Genomic DNA, 22,077 nt, shown 5'->3' with positions numbered 1-22,077 from the left:
GCCTGGACTACTGCAACTCCCTCCTCACCGGCCTACCCCAGTGCAGGCTCTCCCCGCTTCAGACCATCCTGAACTCAGCGGCCAGACTCATCCACCTCACCAGCCGCTCCACCTCTGCCACCCCCCTCTGCCTCTCCCTCCACTGGCTCCACCCCCCTCTGCCTCTCCCTCCACTGGCTCCACCCCCCTCTGCCTATCCCTCCACTGGCTCCCTATTGCCCAACGCATCAAATTCAAACTACTAACTCTGACCTACAAAGCCATTCACAACACTGCCCCTACCTACCTCACCGACCTAATTCCCAGGTATCACCCTACCCGTACCCTTCGCTCTTCACAGGACCTCCTTCTATCTTGCTCCCTGGTCTCCTCCTCCCACGCACGTCTGCAAGACTTCTCCAGGTCCTCCCCCATCCTCTGGAACTCACTACCCCAATCCATCAGACTGTCACCTTCCCTCCTCACCTTCAGGCGCTCCCTGAAAACCCTCCTCTTCAGGGAAGCCTACCCCACCCTCACCTTACAGCCGCTGCCCTTCCCTCCTCCTACCACTCCATCCCCCACAGCCACTTCCTCCTGTACCACTACCCCCTCCCTCCTAGATTGTAAGCTGGAAAGAGTAGGGCCCTCGAACCCCTCGTGTGCTGTTTGATGTTACTGTAATGTTTCATGTATTGTCCCCCCCCCCTCTATTGTACAGCGCTGAGCAAACCCTTTGGCGCTATATAAACTCCATGTAATGTAATTGTCAGTCTGGGAGGAGGGGAGTGTTAGATGCATTAGCAGATTTGGAATTGAAGCCACACAGCTCACACTTTATAAGCAGTTCCAGCAAACCACAAAAAACAGAGAGCGCGCTGGCTCAGTGCATTATCCAAGGGGATGTTTATTGAATGCTGATACAAGTATACTCACAAACATAATACAAGGCTTGCATATCTGGTGATGTCACGGTGCCGGTACAAACCAAGAGGACCTTTCAATGCCAGGTTGGTATCGCCAGGGAACCCGGAACACGGCTAACGCGTTTCGAGGACAATCCTCTTCTTCAGAGCCTAAACCCTTTTTGTTCCATTTTGGGATAAAGGTTGTACATAAATAAAAGCTGATCATTGTAAGCACCTTTTAGCAGTGGTAAATAGTTTGACTCATCTCTGTAATCGATACATCTGCAGGACGGCTTGTTCTTTTGAAAAATAGATTTACTGTCTGGATCCCCAGATGAAAATAAAAGTCTGAAAAAAAAAAAACACTAATGCAGCCATCACATCTTAGAATTCAATATCATAAAAGTTTTCTTTTGGGTTTAATAATGCTTTATCATGAAATGTGTGCTGATTTTTTTTTTTTTTTATTTCTTTTTTTAAATTCAGACAATGTATGGACTTGCTGTCAGTCTCCTGCGACCTCCTGTACAGCACCAGTTTATCTTTGATAAGTTACCATTTACAAACAAAAGAACACATATATATATATATATATATATATATATATATACAGCTACATTGAAAAAAACATTTTTAGCGGTTTTAGGCCAGTTTTTCTTTGATAACTTTCCATTTACAACCAAAAAAACACAATTCCCCCCCACATAAAAATCTCTGTAATCCACCTGGATACACAAAGTACATGCGATGATCTGTACAGATTTTTCTAGCGCATTTCAAAGCTGCAGAATTGTCTTCAGGCATTATCATTGGTCACGAAGGGGTTAACCTCGTCCTTGATTACATAACGATCGCTGATGAGGATTATGCCGATCCTTTCACATTTCCCTCCAGTAGAGGTCAGTATATAGGAACACATCGGGAGCTCGGCGTAGATTGTAGGTCAGACGGAGGAGGGGCCGGCCTCACATCCACATGTTGGCGTGTTTAGCAGAAAGCCAGCCGTGACGGCCCCGTATTTCTCTTACGATTACATTTTCCTCGTAGGTCAGTCGGCGTCTCGCCAGCAGAGATCTTCGTTTACAGGAATGTAAAACCCCTTCGGCGCTCACTCCGTCCTACATTCCATGGTGGTAAAAAACACAAACAGGGCGCCATCGCCTAGGGCACTTTATTGGGGGGAGCAAATAAAAATATCCTCCCAAGCCTGATACACTGAATGCAGGTAAGGCACATCCAAGGCATGGAGTAAAGACATCCGCAATCCATTTGGTGAATGGATGACTGAGCCAGCTGACGTGTTTCGGGGAACTGGTCCCCTTCCTCAGAGCCGTCCATTCACCAGTTGAAGTTAGATAGCAGACGCCTGTTTTGTGTTTTACATTCATTCAGCCCATCGAGCTTCTGAGTTTATTTTTTTCATCCAATAAAATGCTCCGAGAACGCGCCTTTTTCTGTTTGTGGTTTTTTTAGTATTGAATTTCCCCCAGCTGAGGAGCGCTGCACCACCTACCCTTCCAGGTTGCTGGACTCTGGCACAACTCTGCGGCATAGGATGGGGGCCTCCAGGGCTGTGGATAAGGGGGTACCACCAGTCCTCCAGGCCAGCAGGGGGGCCCAGGCAACTGGGTGATTTGGATGTCGGCAGGCAGGGTGATTGGCACAGTGAGGGGGGGCAATTCCTGGAACCGATCCCCTGTATGGCTCTCTCTGCAGCAGCTGAAAGTTGGCTTCTTCTCCTCTCCCTCCCACTGGCATTCACCTACTGCAGAGAGAGAGAGCTGTACAGGGGATTGGGTCCATTAATTGCCCCCCCCCCCGCCACACCTATCACCCTCCTTGTGCACTATCAGTTTCCCCCCGCTGCTCAAGCACCCCTGTGTGCCCCCACCCCTGCAGTGCTGCTGGCTTCCCTCCTCTCTTTCCCACCGGCAGCTGCAAGTACACAATAGGATCCTTCAGGATGGAGAGTGGGGGGAGGGGTCTAGTAGATATATCACCTTTTACCAGCCCCTTTCTTTCCTGAAGGAAGACAATGAGTGATCAGTACTGATCACTCTCTGTGTTCATTCATAACTGAAGCATAGTAAACTGTTTTTTTTTGGGGGGGGGGAGGGGGGAGGGGCCCTGTCAGGTTGGCTGTATGGGGCTCTGTGGTTTCTAACAGCAGCCCTGGTGGCCTCCACCACTTTTGAGCACTGAAATGTCAAGTTTTTTTGTATATCTCAGGTGTACACCGAGTACTCAAACCAAGGCTGCCCTCCTCAAGTGGGGAAACTCTGGACAGAACTGTGAAAAGACACAGGAGGGCGCAAACACCTAGTGCATCACCACCACCAAATTATATGGAAGTGATTCTAAAGGAAAAATTAACCACTTGAAAATCGGCCAATGGCAGTTTTACTGCTGCAGGGCGGTCCTCCTGTGCAAAATCAGGTAGAGGCGTACCTCAGTGTACGAACGCCCCGGTGTACGAACGCCCCGGTGTACGAACGCCCCGGTGTACGAACGCCCCGGTGTACGAACGCCTCGGTTAATATAATTTTCGGTTTACGAATAAAAATCCATTGAAAAATAACGTCTCGGTTTACAAATTGTTTTCCACAATACGAACAAATTAATTGGTTTTCAGTGCATTTACGAATTCATTTTTAATCACGTCCCTGTACAGTATTTATGCCTTTACAGTGCACTTTATAAAGAGTTTGGAATGGATAAAATACTTTTTTTTTCTCACTTTGGAACGGATTAATTGGTTTTCAATGCATTCCTATGGGAAACTGCATTTCGGTTTACGAATTTTTCGCAATACGAAAGGTCCCACAGAACTAATTAAATTTGTAAACCGAGGTACGCCTGTATATACGTGACTCTGCACTTCCGCCATATTGTGCGCGCATGTACACCGCCGGCTGCTCGCTTCTGCTGCGAACACCCACAGCAGAAGCCAGTCTTTGAGTCCCGGTAAACGGATGTTCGCCGGCACCCGCCAATCGTCGGGCAGGACAAAGAACAGAGCTCTGTTCTGAATGGGAGGGAAGTGAAGGATTGCGTGTCCCTGCAAAGCTGCGGACAGATCCTTCACTTTTTTGAAATTCTGTTTTCACTGCAGATAACCTTTACTTATCCATTTGTGTTTTATCACAGACCCCAGTTTTTTTTGTTTTTGTTTCAGTTTTAGATTTGACAGGTTTGCTTTAAATGTATTGTAATAAAGGATCTCATATATATATATATAGATAGATAGATAGATAGATAGATAGATAGATAGATAGATAGATAGATAGATAGATAGATAATAGATAGATAGATAGATAGATAGATAGATAGATAGATAGATAGATAGATAATAGATAGATAGATAATAGATAGATAGATAATAGATAGATAGATAATAGATAGATAGATAAATAGATAGATAATAGATAGATAGATAATAGATAGATAGATAGATAATAGATAGATAGATAATAGATAGATAGATAATAGATAGATAATAGATAGATAGATAGATAATAGATAGATAGATAATAGATAGATAGATAGATAGATAGATAGATAGATAGATAATAGATAGATAGATAATAGATAGATAGATAAATAGATAGATAATAGATAGATAGATAGATAATAGATAGATAGATAGATAGATAGATAGATAGATAGATAGATAGATAATAGATAGATAGATAGATAGATAGATAATAGATAGATAATAGATAGATAGATAGATAATAGATAGATAATAGATAGATAGATAATAGATAGATGATAGATAGATAATAGATAGATAGATAGATAATAGATAGATAGATAGATAGATAGATAGATAATAGATAGATAGATAGATAATAGATAGATAGAAAGATAGATAGATAATAGATAATAGATAATAGATAGATAGATAGATAATAGATAGATAGATAATAGATAGATAGATAGATAATAGATAGATAGAAAGATAGATAGATAATAGATAATAGATAATAGATAGATAGATAGATAATAGATAGATAGATAATAGATAGATAGATAATAGATAGATGATAGATAGATAATAGATAGATAATAGATAGATAGATAGATAATAGATAAATAGATAGATAGATAATAGATAGATAGATAATAGATAGATGATAGATAGATAGATAGATAGATAGATAGATAATAGATAGATAGATAGATAGATAGATAATAGATAGATAGATAATAGATAGATAGATAATAGATAGATGATAGATAGATAGATAGATAATAGATAGATAGATAATAGATAGATAGATAATAGATAGATGATAGATAGATAATAGATAGATAATAGATAGATAGATAGATAATAGATAATAGATAGATAGATAATAGATAGATAGATAATAGATAGATGATAGATAGATAGATAGATAGATAGATAATAGATAGATAATAGATAGATAATAGATAGATAGATAATAGATAGATAGATAATAGATAGATAATAGATAGATAGATAATAGATAGATAGATAGATAGATAGATAGATAATAGATAGATAGATAGATAGATAGATAGATAGATAATAGATAGATAGATAATAGATAGATAGATAATAGATAGATAGATAATAGATAGATAGATAAATAGATAGATAATAGATAGATAGATAATAGATAGATAGATAGATAATAGATAGATAGATAATAGATAGATAGATAATAGATAGATAATAGATAGATAGATAGATAATAGATAGATAGATAATAGATAGATAGATAGATAGATAGATAGATAATAGATAGATAGATAGATAGATAGATAGATAGATAGATAGATAGATAATAGATAGATAGATAGATAGATAATAGATAGATAGATAATAGATAGATAGATAAATAGATAGATAATAGATAGATAGATAGATAATAGATAGATAGATAGATAGATAGATAGATAGATAGATAGATAGATAATAGATAGATAGATAGATAGATAATAGATAGATAATAGATAGATAGATAGATAATAGATAGATAATAGATAGATAGATAATAGATAGATGATAGATAGATAATAGATAGATAGATAATAGATAGATAGATAATAGATAGATAGAAAGATAGATAGATAATAGATAATAGATAATAGATAGATAGATAGATAATAGATAGATAGATAATAGATAGATAGATAATAGATAGATGATAGATAGATAGATAGATAATAGATAGATAGATAATAGATAGATAGATAATAGATAGATGATAGATAGATAATAGATAGATAATAGATAGATAGATAGATAATAGATAATAGATAGATAGATAATAGATAGATAGATAATAGATAGATGATAGATAGATAGATAGATAGATAGATAGATAGATAGATAGATAGATAATAGATAGATAATAGATAGATAATAGATAGATAATAGATAGATAATAGATAGATAATAGATAGATAGATAATAGATAGATAATAGATAGATAGATAATAGATAGATAGATAGATAGATAGATAGAGATATATAATTTTTTTTTTTTTTATAACGGACATGTTTTTTCACCCTCCCCTCCGAGATTTTGGAATCTAGAAATGGCTTTTACATGTCACCATTATGTCTCCCCTCTCCAGACTTGTTGGTGTCGTCGTCTGTGCTGTCTCTGGATCTTCCCACCACTCCACCAGTGAAAGAAGTCTGCCTGGACTGTATAGATGAAAGCTTCTTTCCTCCTCTATGGTCGGCGCTCTTGGCTCTCTACAGGTAGCCGCGCCATTTGTATTTCCTATTAAAGTACAAGCGGTGCCAGGGCAAGGTCTCCCAGCGCCCAGGGCAAAGTTGCCAAACTGCACCCATCTCCCCGCCCCCGTCATGATTCGCAAGCTGTAGGAGATCCTACACCCAGCAGTGACTTTTCAAAATCATTGCCACGGTCACTACTCCTGTCAGCTTTGCAACAGAAGGAAGGCACCTCCCCCATCCATTCAGTAAACCATTGTGCCCAGGACAGCCACCCCTTGTGCCCAAGGCAGCCGCCCCTCCTGCCCACCCCTTGTGCCCAGGGCAGCCGCCCCTCCTGCCCGCCCCTTGTGCCCAGTGCAGCCGCCCCTTGTGCCCAGGGCAGCCGACCCTCCCGCCCGCCCCTTGTGCCCAGGGCAGCCGCCCCTCCTGCCCGCCCCTTGTGCCCAGGGCAGCCGCCCCTCCTGCCCACCCCTTGTGCCCAGGGCAGCCGCCCCTCCTGCCCGCCCCTTGTGCCCAGTGCAGCCGCCCCTTGTGCCCAGGGCAGCCGACCCTCCCGCCCCTTGTACCCAGGGCAGCCGCCCGCGCCTTGTGCCCAGGGCAGCCGCCCGCGCCTTGTGCGCAGGGCAGCCGCCCATTCTGCCCGCCCCTTGTGCCCAGGGCAGCCGCTCATTCTGCCCACCCCTTGTGCCCAGGGCAGCCGCCCCTCCCGCCCACCCTTTGTCCCTGCCGAGTAGAAGTATGGCCTCTCATTAACAAGTATGTACTGCAGTACCTAAAGCTGAACTCCGGATATGTTCTCTACATTGAACCAATGTAAGTGTTCATATCTCATCACTGGGAGACCCCTGTGGGAGCTGACAATCGGTATAGTAGTTGGCACTATCACAGCGATAGCCGCCATCTTCCTGTTCTGAGCGGCTGCTCCAGTGCGTATTGACCACAGGGGGTCGCTCACCTGGCACTGCTGCCTTTCTCAGAATGTTTTTTTTTTTTTTTTTTCAATGAATACAAAGAGTTCTCTGATTGGACAAGGTGAAGATTGTGACATCACCACCCCTCCTCTCCACCTCTTTCAATCAGATTTGTGTGTATTCATTAAAAAAAAGATTTCAAGGCATTCGATAAAGGGCGAGCGCTGGACCCAAAAGATTACGGCGATCACTGCGATTCAGTGATTATCAGCTTCCACAGCGATCCTTCAGGTATGAAATACGGAACCTTACATAGTTCCAAGCTGGACCAACGTAAATGTGCATTTAAGATCGTACCTGTAGTACAGCTTTAAATTAAGTCCATTTCCACTGTTCACCTAATCCCCTGCAAAGTCCCACAAATACCTGTTCATCCTGTCGGTAAAGTCCTCCTGAAGCCGCTTCCTGTGATGGGGTGGCAACGATGCTGCACTGCTCCTGAATTCAGAGCAGCATTGTCACTCTCATGTAGGCTGTGGCTGTTTGCACTCAGCGGAATGACGATTCCCTATATCCGCTCTCCCCGGACCCCGCATTCACTATATCCGCTCTCCACGGACCCCGCATTCACTATATCCGCTCTCCCCGGACCCCGCATTCACTGTATCCTTTCTCCCCGGTCCCCGCATTCACTATATCTGCTCTCCCCGGACCCCGCATTCACTATATCCGCTCTCCCCGGACCCCGCATTCACTATATCCGCTCTCCCCGGACCCCGCATTCACTATATCCGCTCTCCCCGGACCCCGCATTCACTATATCCGCTCTCCCCGGACCCCGCATTCACTATATCCGCTCTCCCCGGACCCCGCATTCACTATATCCGCTCTCCCCGGACCCCGCATTCACTATATCCGCTCTCCCCGGACCCCGCATTCACTATATCCGCTCTCCCCGGACCCCGCATTCACTATATCCGCTCTCCCCGGACCCCGCATTCACTCTATCCTCTCTCCCCGGACCCCGCATTCGCTCTATCCTCTCTCCCCGGACCCCGCATTCGCTCTATCCGCTCTCCCCGGACCCCGCATTCGCTCTATCCTCTCTCCCCGGACCCCGCATTCGCTCTATCCTCTCTCCCCGGACCCCGCATTCGCTCTATCCTCTCTCCCCGGACCCCGCATTCGCTCTATCCTCTCTCCCCGGACCCCGCATTCACTATATCCGCTCTCCCCGGACCCCGCATTCACTATATCCGCTCTCCCCGGACCCCGCATTCACTATATCCGCTCTCCCCGGACCCCGCATTCACTATATCCGCTCTCCCCGGACCCCGCATTCACTATATCCGCTCTCCCCGGACCCCGCATTCACTATATCCGCTCTCCCCGGACCCCGCATTCACTATATCCGCTCTCCCCGGACCCCGCATTCACTATATCCGCTCTCCCCGGACCCCGCATTCACTATATCCGAAGAAAAAAAAAGTTGGAATAAGCTGTTTTGTTCAGTTATTATCCTGTTAATGTGAGTCTTTGTTTCAATGTTCTCAGACAGGTCCTCTTGGCACGGGAGGAATCCCTTCTGCAGGTCATGGAATTATACAGCACAGCGCCACCATCTGTAGTAGGCGTGCCACAACACCTGTACCCTGAGGACGTCACAGACCCGTACAGATCAGCCGCAGAAGTCCTAGAACAAGTGACCCATCAGAACTCCCCCCACAGGAAGCTGGAGTGTATAGGTAAGCAACGTTCAGAGGGGGTCTCCATGTGAAACCGAAATCCCTCTTCTGCTGAGGTCCTATGTGGGGTCCCTATAGTTGTGCTGCAGTGCCATGTTTTACCTTTTTGGTGGCACACGTGGACCTTACTGCTGATTAATGTGATTGTAAATGTCTTTTTCTTTTTTTAAATAATCTGTTATACTTTCCTGCCTGTAATGGTTTTGCACAGAGCAGCCCCGATCCTCCTCTTCAGGGGTCCCCCACCAGTGCTTCTGCCCCAATAGCAAGCCTCTTCGGGGCTTAATCCCGAGCTGCACTATGTACTTGGGTCGGGGCCCGCCCCCACCCCTCCCCTTCGGCTTCCCTGTCACTAGATTTGATTGACAGCAGCAGGAGCCAATGACTCACACTGTTGCCTCCTTGTCCGGTGAGGAGAGGGAGAGCTGCTGCTCTCGGGCACAGTGCTGGATCAAAATCAGGTAAGTATTTAGGGAGGTGGGTGGGGGGAACTGGACCAAGGATTCTCAACCAGGGTTCTAGGGAGCCCTAGGGTTCCTCCAGGGGTTGTAGGGGTTCCTTGAGCAATGAGCAATTTCTGCCTCTTAGATAAGTTCCCACTGACCTTTTTAGCTTCCCACTAACCCCCAATTTAAGGGACATTCTTCCCACTGACCACCAACGTAAGAAACATTCTTCCCACTGACCCCCCAATGTAAGGGACATTCTTCCCACTGACCCCCAATGTAAGGGACATTCTTCTCACTGACCACCAATGTAAGGGACATTCTTCCCACTGACCCCCAATGTAAGGGACATTCTTCCCACTGACCACCAATGTAAGGGACATTCTTCCCACTGACCCCCAATGTAAGGGACATTCTTCCCACTGACCACCAATGTAAGGGACATTCTTCCCACTGACCCCCAACGTAAGGAACATTCTTCCCACTGACCCCCAACGTAAGGAACATTCTTCCCACTGACCCCAATGTAAGGGACATTCTTCCCACTGATCACCAATGTAAGGGACATTCTTCTCACTGATCACCAATGTAAGGGGCATTCTTCCCACTGACCACCAATGTAAGGGACATTCTTCCTACTGATCCCCAATGTAAGGGGCATTCTTCCCACTGACCCCCCCCAATGTAAGGGACATTCTTCCCACTGACCCCCAATGTAAGGAACATTCTTCCCACTGACCCTCAATGTAAGGGACATTCTTCCCACTGACCCCCAATGTAAGGGCCATTCTTCCCACTGACCCCCAATGTAAGGAACATTCTTCCCACTGACCCCCAATGTAAGGAACATTCTTCCCACTGACCCCCAATGTAAAGGACATTCTTCCCACTGACCCCCAATGTAAGGGACATTCTTCCCACTGACCCCCAATGTAAGGGACATTCTTCCCACTGACCCCCAATGTAAGGGACATTCTTCCCACTGACCCCCCAATGTAAGGGACATTCTTCCCACTGACCCCCAATGTAAGGGACATTCTTCCCACTGACCCCCAATGTAAGGGACATTCTTCCCACTGACCCCCAATGTAAGGAACATTCTTCCCACTGACCACCAATGTAAGGGACATTCTTCCCACTGACCCCCCAATGTAAGGGACATTCTTCCCACTGACCCCCAATGTAAGGGACATTCTTCCCACTGACCCCCAAGGTAAGGGACATTCTTCACACTGACCACCAACGTAAGGAACATTCTTCCCACTGACCCCCAAGGTAAGGGACATTCTTCCCACTGACCACCAACGTAAGGAACATTCTTCCCACTGACCCCCAAGGTAAGGGACATTCTTCCCACTGACCACCAATGTAAGGGACATTCTTCCCACTGATCCCCAATGTAAGGGACATTCTTCCCACTGACCCCCAATGTAAGGGACATTCTTCCCACTGACCCCCAATGTAAGGGATATTCTTCCCACTGACCCCCAATGTAAGGGACATTCTTCCCACTGACCCCCAATGTAAGGGACATTCTTCCCACTGACCCCCAATGTAAGGGACATTCTTCCCACTGACCCCCAACGTAAGGAACATTCTTCCCACTGACCACCAACATAAGGAACATTCCCCCCACTGACCACCAATGTAAGGTACATTCCCCCCACTGACCCCCAATGTAAGGGACATTCTTCCCACTGACCACCAATGTAAGGGACATTCTTCCCACTGACCCCCAATGTAAGGGACATTCCCCCCACTGACCCCCAATGTAAGGGACATTCTTCCCACTGACCACCAATGTAAGGGACATTCCCCCCACTGACCCCCAATGTAAGGGACATTCTTCCCACTGACCCCCAATGTAAGGGACATTCTTCCCACTGACCACCAATGTAAGGGACATTCTTCCCACTGACCCCCCAATGTAAGGGACATTCTTCCCACTGACCACCAATGTAAGGGACATTCTTCCCACTGACCACCAATGTAAGGGACATTCTTCCCACTGACCCCCCAATGTAAGGGACATTCTTCCCACTGACCCCCAATATAAGAGACATTCTTCCCACTGATCCCCAATGTAAGGGACATTCTTCCCACTGACCCCCAATGTAAGGGACATTCTTCCCACTGACCCCCAACATAAGGAACATTCTTCCCACTGACCCCCAAGGTAAGGGACATTCTTCCCACTGACCCCCAATGTAAGGGACATTCTTCCCACTGACCCCCAATGTAAGGGACATTCTTCCCACTGACCCCCAATGTAAGGGACATTCTTCCCACTGACCCCCAATGTAAGGAACATTCTTCCCACTGACCCCCAATGTAAGGGACATTCTTCCCACTGACCCCCAATGTAAGGGACATTCTTCCCACTGACCCCCAATGTAAGGGACATTCTTCCCACTGACCACCAACATAAGGAACATTCTTCCCACTGACCACCAATGTAAGGGACATTCTTCCCACTGACCACCAACGTAAGGGACATTCTTCCCACTGACCACCAACGTAAGGAACATTCTTCCCACTGACCACCAACGTAAGGGGCATTCTTCCCACTGACCACCAACGTAAGGGGCATTCTTCCCCCTGACCCCCAACGTAAGGGACATTCTTCCCACTGACCCCCAATGTAAGAAGCATTCTTCCCACTGACCCCCAATGTAAGGGACATTCTTCCTACTGATCCCCAATGTAAGGGACATTCTTCCCACTGACCCCCAATGTAAGGGACATTCTTCCCACTGACCACCAACGTAAGGGACATTCTTCCCACTGACCCCCAATGTAAGGGACATTCTTCTCACTGACCCCCAATGTAAGGGACATTCTTCCCACTGACCCCCAATGTAAGGGACATTCTTCCTACTGATCCCCAATGTAAGGGACATTCTTCCCACTGACCCCCAATGTAAGGGACATTCTTCCCACTGACCACCAACGTAAGGGACATTCTTCCCACCGACCCCCAACGTAAGGGATATTCTTCCCACCGACCCCCAATGTAAGGGATATTCTTCCCACTGACCACCAAGGTAAGGGACATTCCCCCCACTGACCCCCAATGTAAGGGACATTCCCCCCACTGACCCCCAATGTAAGGGACATTCTTCCCACTGACCCCCAATGTAAGGGACATTCCCCCCACTGACCCCCAATGTAAGGGACATTCTTCCCACTGACCCCCAATGTAAGGGACATTCTTCCCACTGACCACCAATGTAAGGGACATTCCCCCCACTGACCCCCAATTTAAGGGACATTCTTCCCACTGACCACCAATGTAAGGGACATTCCCCCCACTGACCCCCAATGTAAGGGACATTCTTCCCACTGACCACCAATGTAAGGGACATTCTTCCCACTGACCCCCCAATGTAAGGGACATTCTTCCCACTGACCACCAATGTAAGGGACATTCTTCCCACTGACCCCCAATGTAAGGGACATTCTTCCCACCGACCCCCAATGTAAGGGACATTCTTCCCACTGACCCCCAATGTAAGGGACATTCTTCCCACTGACTCCCAATGTAAGGGGCATTCTTCCCACTGACCACCAATGTAAGGAACATTCTTCCCACTGACTCCCAATGTAAGGGGCATTCTTCCCACTGACCCCCCCAATGTAAGGGACATTCTTCCCACTGACCCCCAATGTAAGGGACATTCTTCCCACTGACTCCCAATGTAAGGGGCATTCTTCCCACTGACCACCAATGTAAGGAACATTCTTCCCACTGACTCCCAATGTAAGGGGCATTCTTCCCACTGACCCCCCCAATGTAAGGGACATTCTTCCCACTGATCACCAATGTAAGGAACATTCTTCCCACTGATCACCAATGTAAGGGACATTCTTCCCACTGACCACCAATGTAAGGGACATTCTTCCCACTGACCCCCAATGTAAGGAACATTCTTCCCACTGATCACCAATGTAAGGGACATTCTTCCCACTGACCACCAATCTAAGGGACATTCTTCCCACTGACCCCCAATGTAAGGGACGTTCTTCCCACTGACCCCCAATGTAAGGGACGTTCTTCCCACTGACCCACAATGTAAGGGACATTCTTCCCACTGACCCCCAATGTAAGGGACATTCTTCCCACTTACCCCCCCCAATGTAAGGGACATTCTTCCCACTGACCACCAATGTAAGGGACATTCTTCCCACTGACCCCCAATGTAAGGGACATTCTTCCCACTTACCCCCCCCAATGTAAGGGACATTCGTCCCACTGACCACCAATGTAACGGACATTCTTCCCACTGACCACCAATGTAAGGGACATTCTTCCCACTGATCCCCAATGTAAGGGACATTCTTCCCACTGACCCCCCAATGTAAGGGACATTCTTCCCACTGACCCCCAATGTAAGGGACATTCTTCCCACTGACCACCAATGTAAGGGACATTCCCCCCACTGACCCCCAATTTAAGGGACATTCCCCCCACTGACCACCAATGTAAGGGACATTCTTCCCACTGATCCCCAATGTAAGGGACATTCTTCCCACTGACCCCCAATGTAAGGGACATTCTTCCCACTGACCCCCAATGTAAGGGACATTCTTCCCACTGACCACCAATGTAAGGGACATTCTTCCCACTGACCCCCAATGTAAGGGACATTCTTCCCACTGACCACCAATGTAAGGGACATTCTTCCCACTGTCCATCACACTAATCTATCAGCAGTTGCTCCTCTTTGTTGAGTCTGATGTAGACATTCCTGCAATCACTGTAGCATTTACTAACACGCCTGTATGTCTGTGTTTCCTAGCGAGGACCCTGCGGGGGATATGCGAGTGTGCCGATGAGTACTGTGCCACCCCAGGGACTGCATCCATGTGAGTATCCTGCAATAAATACTATCATAATGTTTTTCTAAGCAGAAGACATATTGAGGCCTCCGTGGCCAGGCCAGACTTAGCACTGTCAGTATGCACCATAATAAAAGAAGGAATTGATATACAAGGCTTGATTTAAAACGGAGTGCCAAAAAAAAAAAAATAAAAGTCAGCAGCTACATAAACTGTATATAAACTGTATCTGCTGACTTTTAAAATACAGCCACTTACCTGTCCCGGGGTCCAGCGGTGTCCTCACCACCGATCACTTACCTATCCCTGGGTCCAGCAGTGTCCTCACCACCGATCACTTACCTGTCCCGGGGTCCAGCGGTGTCCTCACCACCGATCACTTACCTGTCCCGGGGTCCAGCGGTGTCCTCACCACCGATTACTTACCTGCCCCGGGGTCCAGCGGTGTCCTCACCACCGATCACTTACCTGCCCCGGGGTCCAGCGGTGTCCTCACCACCGATCACTTACCTGTCCCTCGGTCAAGCGGTGTCCTCACCACCGATCACTTACCTGTTCCTGGGTCCAGCGGTCCTTCTGTGACAGCCGGGTGCCCACTGCGCATGCGCTGCGCTTTGTGAATGATCCGGTGTCTTCTGGGACACATGACAGGTCCCAGAAGGCGCCGGGCCATTCACAAAGCGCAGCGCTTCTCGCACATGCGCAGTGGGCACCCGGCTGTCACAGAAGCCGGCCCGAGAAGAAGAGGGAAGGCAACTCCGCGGAAGTGGGAGCGGGTACCTGTCAAATTCAGGTACCCGCTCCCCCTCCCTCCCCAAAGGTCAGCAGTCTCTGGTCATTCCCTGCACTGTCTGCTGTCTCTGGTCATTCCCTGCACTGTCCGCAGTCTCTGGTCATCTCCTGTACTGTGTCCGCAGTCTCTGGTCATCTCCTGTACTATGTCTGCAGTCTCTGGTCATCTCCTGTACTATGTCTGCAGTCTCTGGTCATCTCCTGTACTGTGTCCGCAGTCTCTGGTCATCTCCTGTACTTTCTCCACAGTCTCTGGTCATCTCTTGTACTGTGTCCGCAGTCTCTGGTCATCTCCTGTACTGTTTCCGCAGTCTCTGGTCATCTCCTGTACTATGTCCGCAGTCTCTGGTCATCTCCTGTACTATGTCCGCAGTCTCTGGTCATCTCCTGTACTGTTTCCGCAGTCTCTGGTCATCTCCTGTACTGTGTCTGCAGTCTCCGGTCATCTCCTGTACTGTGTCTGCAGTCTCCGGTCATCTCCTGTACTGTGTCTGCAGTCTCCGGTCATCTCCTGTACTGTGACCGCAGTCTCCGGTCATCCCCTGTACTTTGTCCGCAGTCTCTGGTCATCCCCTGTACTTTGTCCACAGTCTCTGGTCATCTCCTGTACTGTGTCCGCAGTCTCTGGTCATCTCCTGTACTGTGTCCGCAGTCTCTGATCATCTCCTGTACCGTGTCTGCAGTCTCTGGTCATCTCCTGTACTGTGTCCCCAGTCTCTGGTCATCTCCTGTACTGTGTCCGCAGTCTCTGGTCATCTCCTGTACTGTGTCTGCAGTCTCTGGTCATCTCCTGTACTGTGTCCGCAGTCTCTGGTCATCTCCTGTACTGTGTCCGCAGTCTCTGGTCATCTCCTGTACTGTGTCTGCAGTCTCTGGTCATCTCCTGTACTGTGTCCGCAGTCTCTGGTCATCTCCTGTACTGTATCCGCAGTCTCTGGTCATCTCCTGTACTATGTCTGCAGTCTCTGGTCATCTCCTGTACTGTGTCCGCAGTCTCTGGTCATCTCCTGTACTATGTCCGCAGTCTCTGGTCATCTCCTATACTGTATCCGCAGTCTCTGGTCATCTCCTGTACTATGTCTGCAGTCGCTGGTCATCTCCTGTACTGTGTCCGCAGTCTCTGGTCATCTCCTGTACTATGTCCGCAGTCTCTGGTCATCTCCTGTACCGTGTCCCCAGTCTCTGGTCATCTCCTGTACCGTGTCCCCAGTCTCTGGTCATCTCCTGTACTATGTCCGCAGTCTCTGGTCATCTCCTGTACTGTGTCCTCAGTCTCTGGTCATCTCCTGTACTGTGTCCGCAGTCTCTGGTCATCTCCTGTACTGTGTCCCCAGTCTCTGGTCATCTCCTGTACTGTGTCCGCAGTCTCTGGTCATCTCCTGTACTGTGTCTGCAGTCTCTGGTCATCTCCTGTACTGTGTCTGCAGTCTCTGGTCATCTCCTGTACTGTGTCCGCAGTCTCTGGTCATCTCCTGTACTGTGTCTGCAGTCTCTGGTCATCTCCTGTACTATGTCCGCAGTCTCTGGTCATCTCCTGTACTGTGTCCGCAGTCTCTGGTCATCTCCTGTACTGTGTCCGCAGTCTCTGGTCATCTCCTGTACTGTCCGCAGTCTCTGGTCATCTCCTGTACTATGTCCGCAGTCTCTTGGTCATCCCCTGTACTGTGTCTGCAGTCCATTGGTTCAGAATATTTTTTTTTTCTTGTTTTTCACCTCTAAAACCTAGGTGCGTCTTATGGAGTGAAAAATACGGTATATATTCGGATAGAATATATTTTCCTAATTAAATGAGCCGCCATTGCTGTATTATTGGAATATTCACTATCATCAGAGTTCAGCCCCTGACTGAATGGCACAGCTAAAGCATTGAGTGTCCTATACAATAATAGTTGGTTGTTCTCTTTGTTTCATCTCAGTTCTGCTGATCTCCTGCTGCTTCTGTGCAGCCACTTCCTGTCTATATGCCAGGACCAGATTTCTATTTCTTTAGAAATATTGAAATACTGTTTTGTGAAATAACAGGAACACGTTGAAGTCTCTGAGATGTCTTAGTAGCTGGACTTGTTCAGGATTATTATATTCCTCCCAGAGTGACTCCTGGAAAGACGGAGCTTGCAGACTGTTCTGGTTGTCACTCGTTGGAAAGCTGTTGCTGTGAGCAACCCAGCCGCCCCGGCGCAGCGACAGGCAGGACAGCAGGGATGGTGCCTGTAGTCTCCTTCCATCTGTATATGTGAGTCTCTGTATTCTGGGTCTGTGCCTCTCTCTCCTCGTGTGCCCAGATTGCACAATATATGATGTGTATTGGGTACAGATAGGAGGCCCCTGCAGGGATCTTCACTGATGGATGAGATGTGACAGTGTCGGGCAGAACACGGCCTGTCCTGCAGAGCACAGGGGGGCTGCGGCGCTCCGCAGAGCAGCAGCTCCCAAGCACAGCGGCTGTCCGATCTAATTAGCGTAGAGAGACAGAAGACGGGGGCAGGAATGGAGCCGGGCACAGCGAGTGAGAAGAGTGGAGGGGAGAGAACCCCCCGACGTACACAGGCATTGGAGGGCAGCTATGCACAGAACGCATGGAAATGTGCCTGTGTCAGGGATATGGAGCTTCTTTGCCATGTGGGTAGGTGGGGTTGGGGGATAGGGGGGCACTACATAAAATCTGATCGCCTAACAGCTCAAAAACTGAAAATGAACTCGGAACCTCTGTTGGGTTTTTATTGGTGTCTGGGCCCCTGCCGAGGAGATTCACACTCTGTATTTGTCCCGTTGGTGTAAAGTGACCAGAAAAGTGATGAAAGCTGATCTTCCAATGGGGACACTTGTCCTGTGTCAGAGGAGATTTCCCTTCACTTCTCTGAGATTTCTCCTTCATTTCCGGTTGTATATCCAGGACAGGAAGTCGATGGAAATTTCCCTAATGGGACACAGAAGAAAATACAGTTTAACACCCCGGTCACATCAGAGACGATTTTGAAATCATGCGACTTACGGCGAAGTCGTGCGATTTCAAAATAGGGTGACCTGCCGATTTCATTGTGATTTGCAAGACGTCCAACACAGATGTCTATGCAAATCGCAACAAAAGCAGCACATGAACTACTTTGGAAATCGGTGCGGCTCCGAGCAAGTTGGAACCGCACTGATATGACTGCTCTCATAGCGGACAATAGGGGCAACTTGGCATAGGATTTGCAAGTCACAGGGCATGCAGATTGCATGGCAAGTCGCACCCGATGTGACCGGGGTGTTAAAGCGGAGCTCCGCCTGGAAAAAATAAATAAAAGTCCGCTACAAAAACTGTATCTGCTGACTCTTAAAATACAGTCACTTACCTGTCCCTGGGTCCAGCGGTGTCCTCACCATGGCTGATTTCACCGGGTGTCTTCTCTCCCTGGCGCCGGAATCCTCAGTGTGGGCAAAACTTGCGGCTTCACATCACTTCACTGAGCATGTGCGAGAAGCGCTGCACTTTGTGAATGACCCCGTAGTCTTCTGGGACCTGTCATGTGTCCCAGAAGACTACGGGGAGGGAGGGGGGAGGAGGACAACTTTCGCTTCCGATCGCCTAGGCAATTGCAGCTGAAGAGGGAGCAGGTACCTGTAAAATTCGGGTACCCCCCAATCCCCAAAGGTGCCAATTCTTAATGGGGAGCGGGGGACGAAGGCTTAAAGCAGAACTTCCCCTTCTTTTGGGTGGAGCTCCGCTTTAAGGGTAAGTTTGCCTTCAGTAACATGTTACATATTACATGCATATTACTAAAGCACCTGCCGGCACCCCGACCCGATCCCCCATTGTGACAGTGGGTGGGGGATCTTCTCCTTACACCCGCTGTCACAATTCAAATATAGTGTGTCTGTGGGGCTCCGCCCACTCAGCTGTGTCCTTCATTCACAGAATTCTGTGAATGAATGGACTACACGTACCATCTTCCATTGCAGCAGACAGCTTGTAGTTCTCAATGAATTCTGAAGGTGCTGGTGAGCAGTGTCTGCTACCCCTCTCTGTCAGCCTCCCCTCTGGCTTCTGCTCTCCCAAGGAAAAATCCAATACTAGCCACATACAAAGCTATCCCCTCTCTACCCGGAGCCACTGCATCGACCTCACTGCAAACTATCACCAGGACCGTTCACCAGGACCAATCACCAGGACCGTTCACCAGGACCAATCACCAGGACCGTCCAATCCACTCTACCTAAAATCTCCGGCTTTCTAGCTCCATGGTCACCTTCTCCTAATAAATACTCTTCAGAGTCTCTCTAATCCTCTGGAACTCCTTACCCCCAATCTGTCTGGTTATCTTCTACTCTGTCCCTTCTTAGGCGATTTCTAAAAACTCACCTCTTCAGCAAAAAGCATCTCTCGCCCGCTGCATGCAGTTGTGGACAGCAGCGTCGGCGTCTGATGTCATCCAAGTGCAACGTGTTTCTGAGCTTGCACAGGGCAGCTGTGGCAGCCAGTGAGGAGAGAGGGAGACCTGGGACAGCCGAGGCTCCCATGCATGTCACGGGATCGGGATGGGGCTCAGGTGAGTATTGGGAGGGGGGGGGAGGGGCTGTGGGGGAGCAGCACACAGAAGGTACAGAATGCACCTTCAGCCTCTAGAGAGCCTCACATAGAGATCACATGGTGCCTTGGGGGTTAGGTAACAGAGAGGATCTGGGACAGCTGAGGCTCCCGTGCGCATCGAAGGATCGGGATGGGGCTCAGGTGAGTATTTTGGGGGGGGGGGGGGTGGGCTGTGGGGGAGCAGCACACGGAAGGTGTTCTACATTCATGCATAGAATGCACCTTCAGCCTCTGCAGAGCCTCACATAGAGACTGCATGGTGCCTTGGGGGTTAGGTAGCAATGGGGATCCTGGACAGCCGAGGCTCCCGTGCGCGTCGCAGGATCAGGATGGGGCTCAGGTGAGTATTGGGGGGGGCTGTGGGGGAGCAGCACATGGAAGGTGTTCTACATTCATGCATAGAATGCACCTTCAGCCTCTACAGAGCCTCACATAGAGCCCGCATGGTGCCTGGCGGTTAGGTAGCAGAGAGGATCCGGGACAGCTGAGGCTCCCATGCACGTTGCAGGATCGGGATGGGGCTCAGGTGAGTATTGGGGGGGGCTGTGGGGGAGCAGCACACGGAAGGTGTTCTACCGTCATGCATAGAATGCACCTTCAGCCTCTACAGAGCCTCACATAGAGCCCGCATGGTGCCTGGGGGTTAGGTAGCAGAGAGGATCCGGGAAAGGATCTGGAGAGAAGCCGGGAAGATGATAGGGGCTGAGGGTAATGCAGACGAATTGAGACAAGTCTGTCTCGGTGGGGGGGCTGTACACAGGCGGCAGTCGCAGTCGCTGAGGGCACGCTCTGGGTGCAACTGTCAGCTCATAATGAGACCGAAAGAGCCACACATCCAGACACATCAGCATCCAGAGTGGCCCCTCTGTGACCCCGGACAGCAGGGGGCAGCTTTGGGATGCTGACCCCAGGCACACGGGGCACCTTGTTGAGTAACCTCGTGATATCTCCTCTGTGGGTCCCCCACCACCCCCAGCAGCTCGCATAGACACAAATGTCACGACCCCAAACTCCGACACAAAAGAATTCCTCCCGGCATCGGATGGAAAATGTTCTAACGAGGATCCCGGCGGTCCCGGCCAACCTCGTCTGATAACACGAAGCCGTCAGCCACGACTCCTATGAAAGTCATACTTGTATGGCGTCCTCGTGCCTCGAGCACGGATGGAGAAACACGCGTGTGAATGTTTGCCGCTGACCATGGCTGCTCCCGGTCGCAGTGGAGTAGTCCTCCGCAGGAAGAAGTAGCTTCGCTCCCATGATGCAACACACATGAAGACCCCGGTGACTCCGATGCCACTCTGAAATCCTGCGACTTCCAGTGAAGCTGCGCCATTTCAAAGTCGGGTGTCATTCTGACTTCAGGTGCGACTTGCAGGACATCTGCGGCTTGGAAGACCGATGTCTATGGAGGTCGCATCTGGAAGTGGTGCATTCACTTCTATAGAAATCCGTGCGACTCCAACCAAGTCAGAAACGCACCGATATGACTTGATTGTGGACAATGAAACTCACATGGCAAGTCGCACTGAAGCTGAGTCTGCCTTAAAGTGGCTGTAATCCTCAGATGTGAAATCTGAACAAAGCATATCCCTCTATGGGCTAAACTCCATTTCATTGCGGGCCGCATCAGCATTATGGCTGCCCTCCAAAGACTAGGTATCCAGTGCACCCCCCCCCCCCCCCCTTACATCAGATGTCAAGAGTCGTCCACCCTTCCTTACATCACAGTGCACCCCCTTACCTTATGCTGCTGGGGGTGGAGCTGGGACGCAGAGAATGCAGAGTCTGGAGGAGGATCAGAGGAGGGCTGGTGTCTGCTGAAATCAGGGAGGCAGAGACAAGGAGGTGCTGCGGCTGCCTAGAGAGGTTCAGAATCTGTAGGGGGAGTTTTGTCTTCCTCACTGCTACCGACTGCTGAGACAAGGTGGGGGGGAGATGAGGGGGTGCTGTAGGGAGGGGGTCTGCCCTCCTCTCTTCTGCGAACTGCTGAGACAAGGTGGGGGGGAGGAGGTGCTGCAATTATACAGGGAGGTTCAGGATCTGTAGGAGGAGTTCTGGCCTCTCTGCTACTGATTGTTAAGACAAGGGGGTGCTGCGGCTGCACAGGGGGGTTCAGGATCTGTAGGAGGGTTCTGCCCTCCTCTCTGCTGCCAACTGCTGAGACA

General features: G+C 48.7%; 1 protein-coding gene across 1 annotated transcript in view; it reads left to right on the top strand.

Annotated features, from left to right (window-relative positions):
* LOC149431339 (VPS9 domain-containing protein 1-like) overlaps positions 1-22,077 on the top strand; it is a 61,480-nt gene that overhangs the window by 30,369 nt on the left and 9,034 nt on the right. Inside the window, 3 exon segments of the mRNA XM_089665649.1 lie at positions 6,498-6,627; positions 9,072-9,262; positions 14,508-14,574. Of these exon segments, the coding sequence (XP_089521775.1) occupies positions 6,498-6,627; positions 9,072-9,262; positions 14,508-14,574 (388 nt within the window).

Source organism: Staurois parvus, unplaced genomic scaffold, assembly GCF_062004578.1.
Source record: "Staurois parvus isolate SC_StPar_1 unplaced genomic scaffold, SC_StPar_1.0 ptg002289l, whole genome shotgun sequence".
Classification (NCBI taxonomy): domain Eukaryota; kingdom Metazoa; phylum Chordata; class Amphibia; order Anura; family Ranidae; genus Staurois; species Staurois parvus.
The sequence above is the reverse complement of the archived record's forward strand: the minus strand, read 5'-3'. Positions and strand labels throughout refer to the sequence as shown.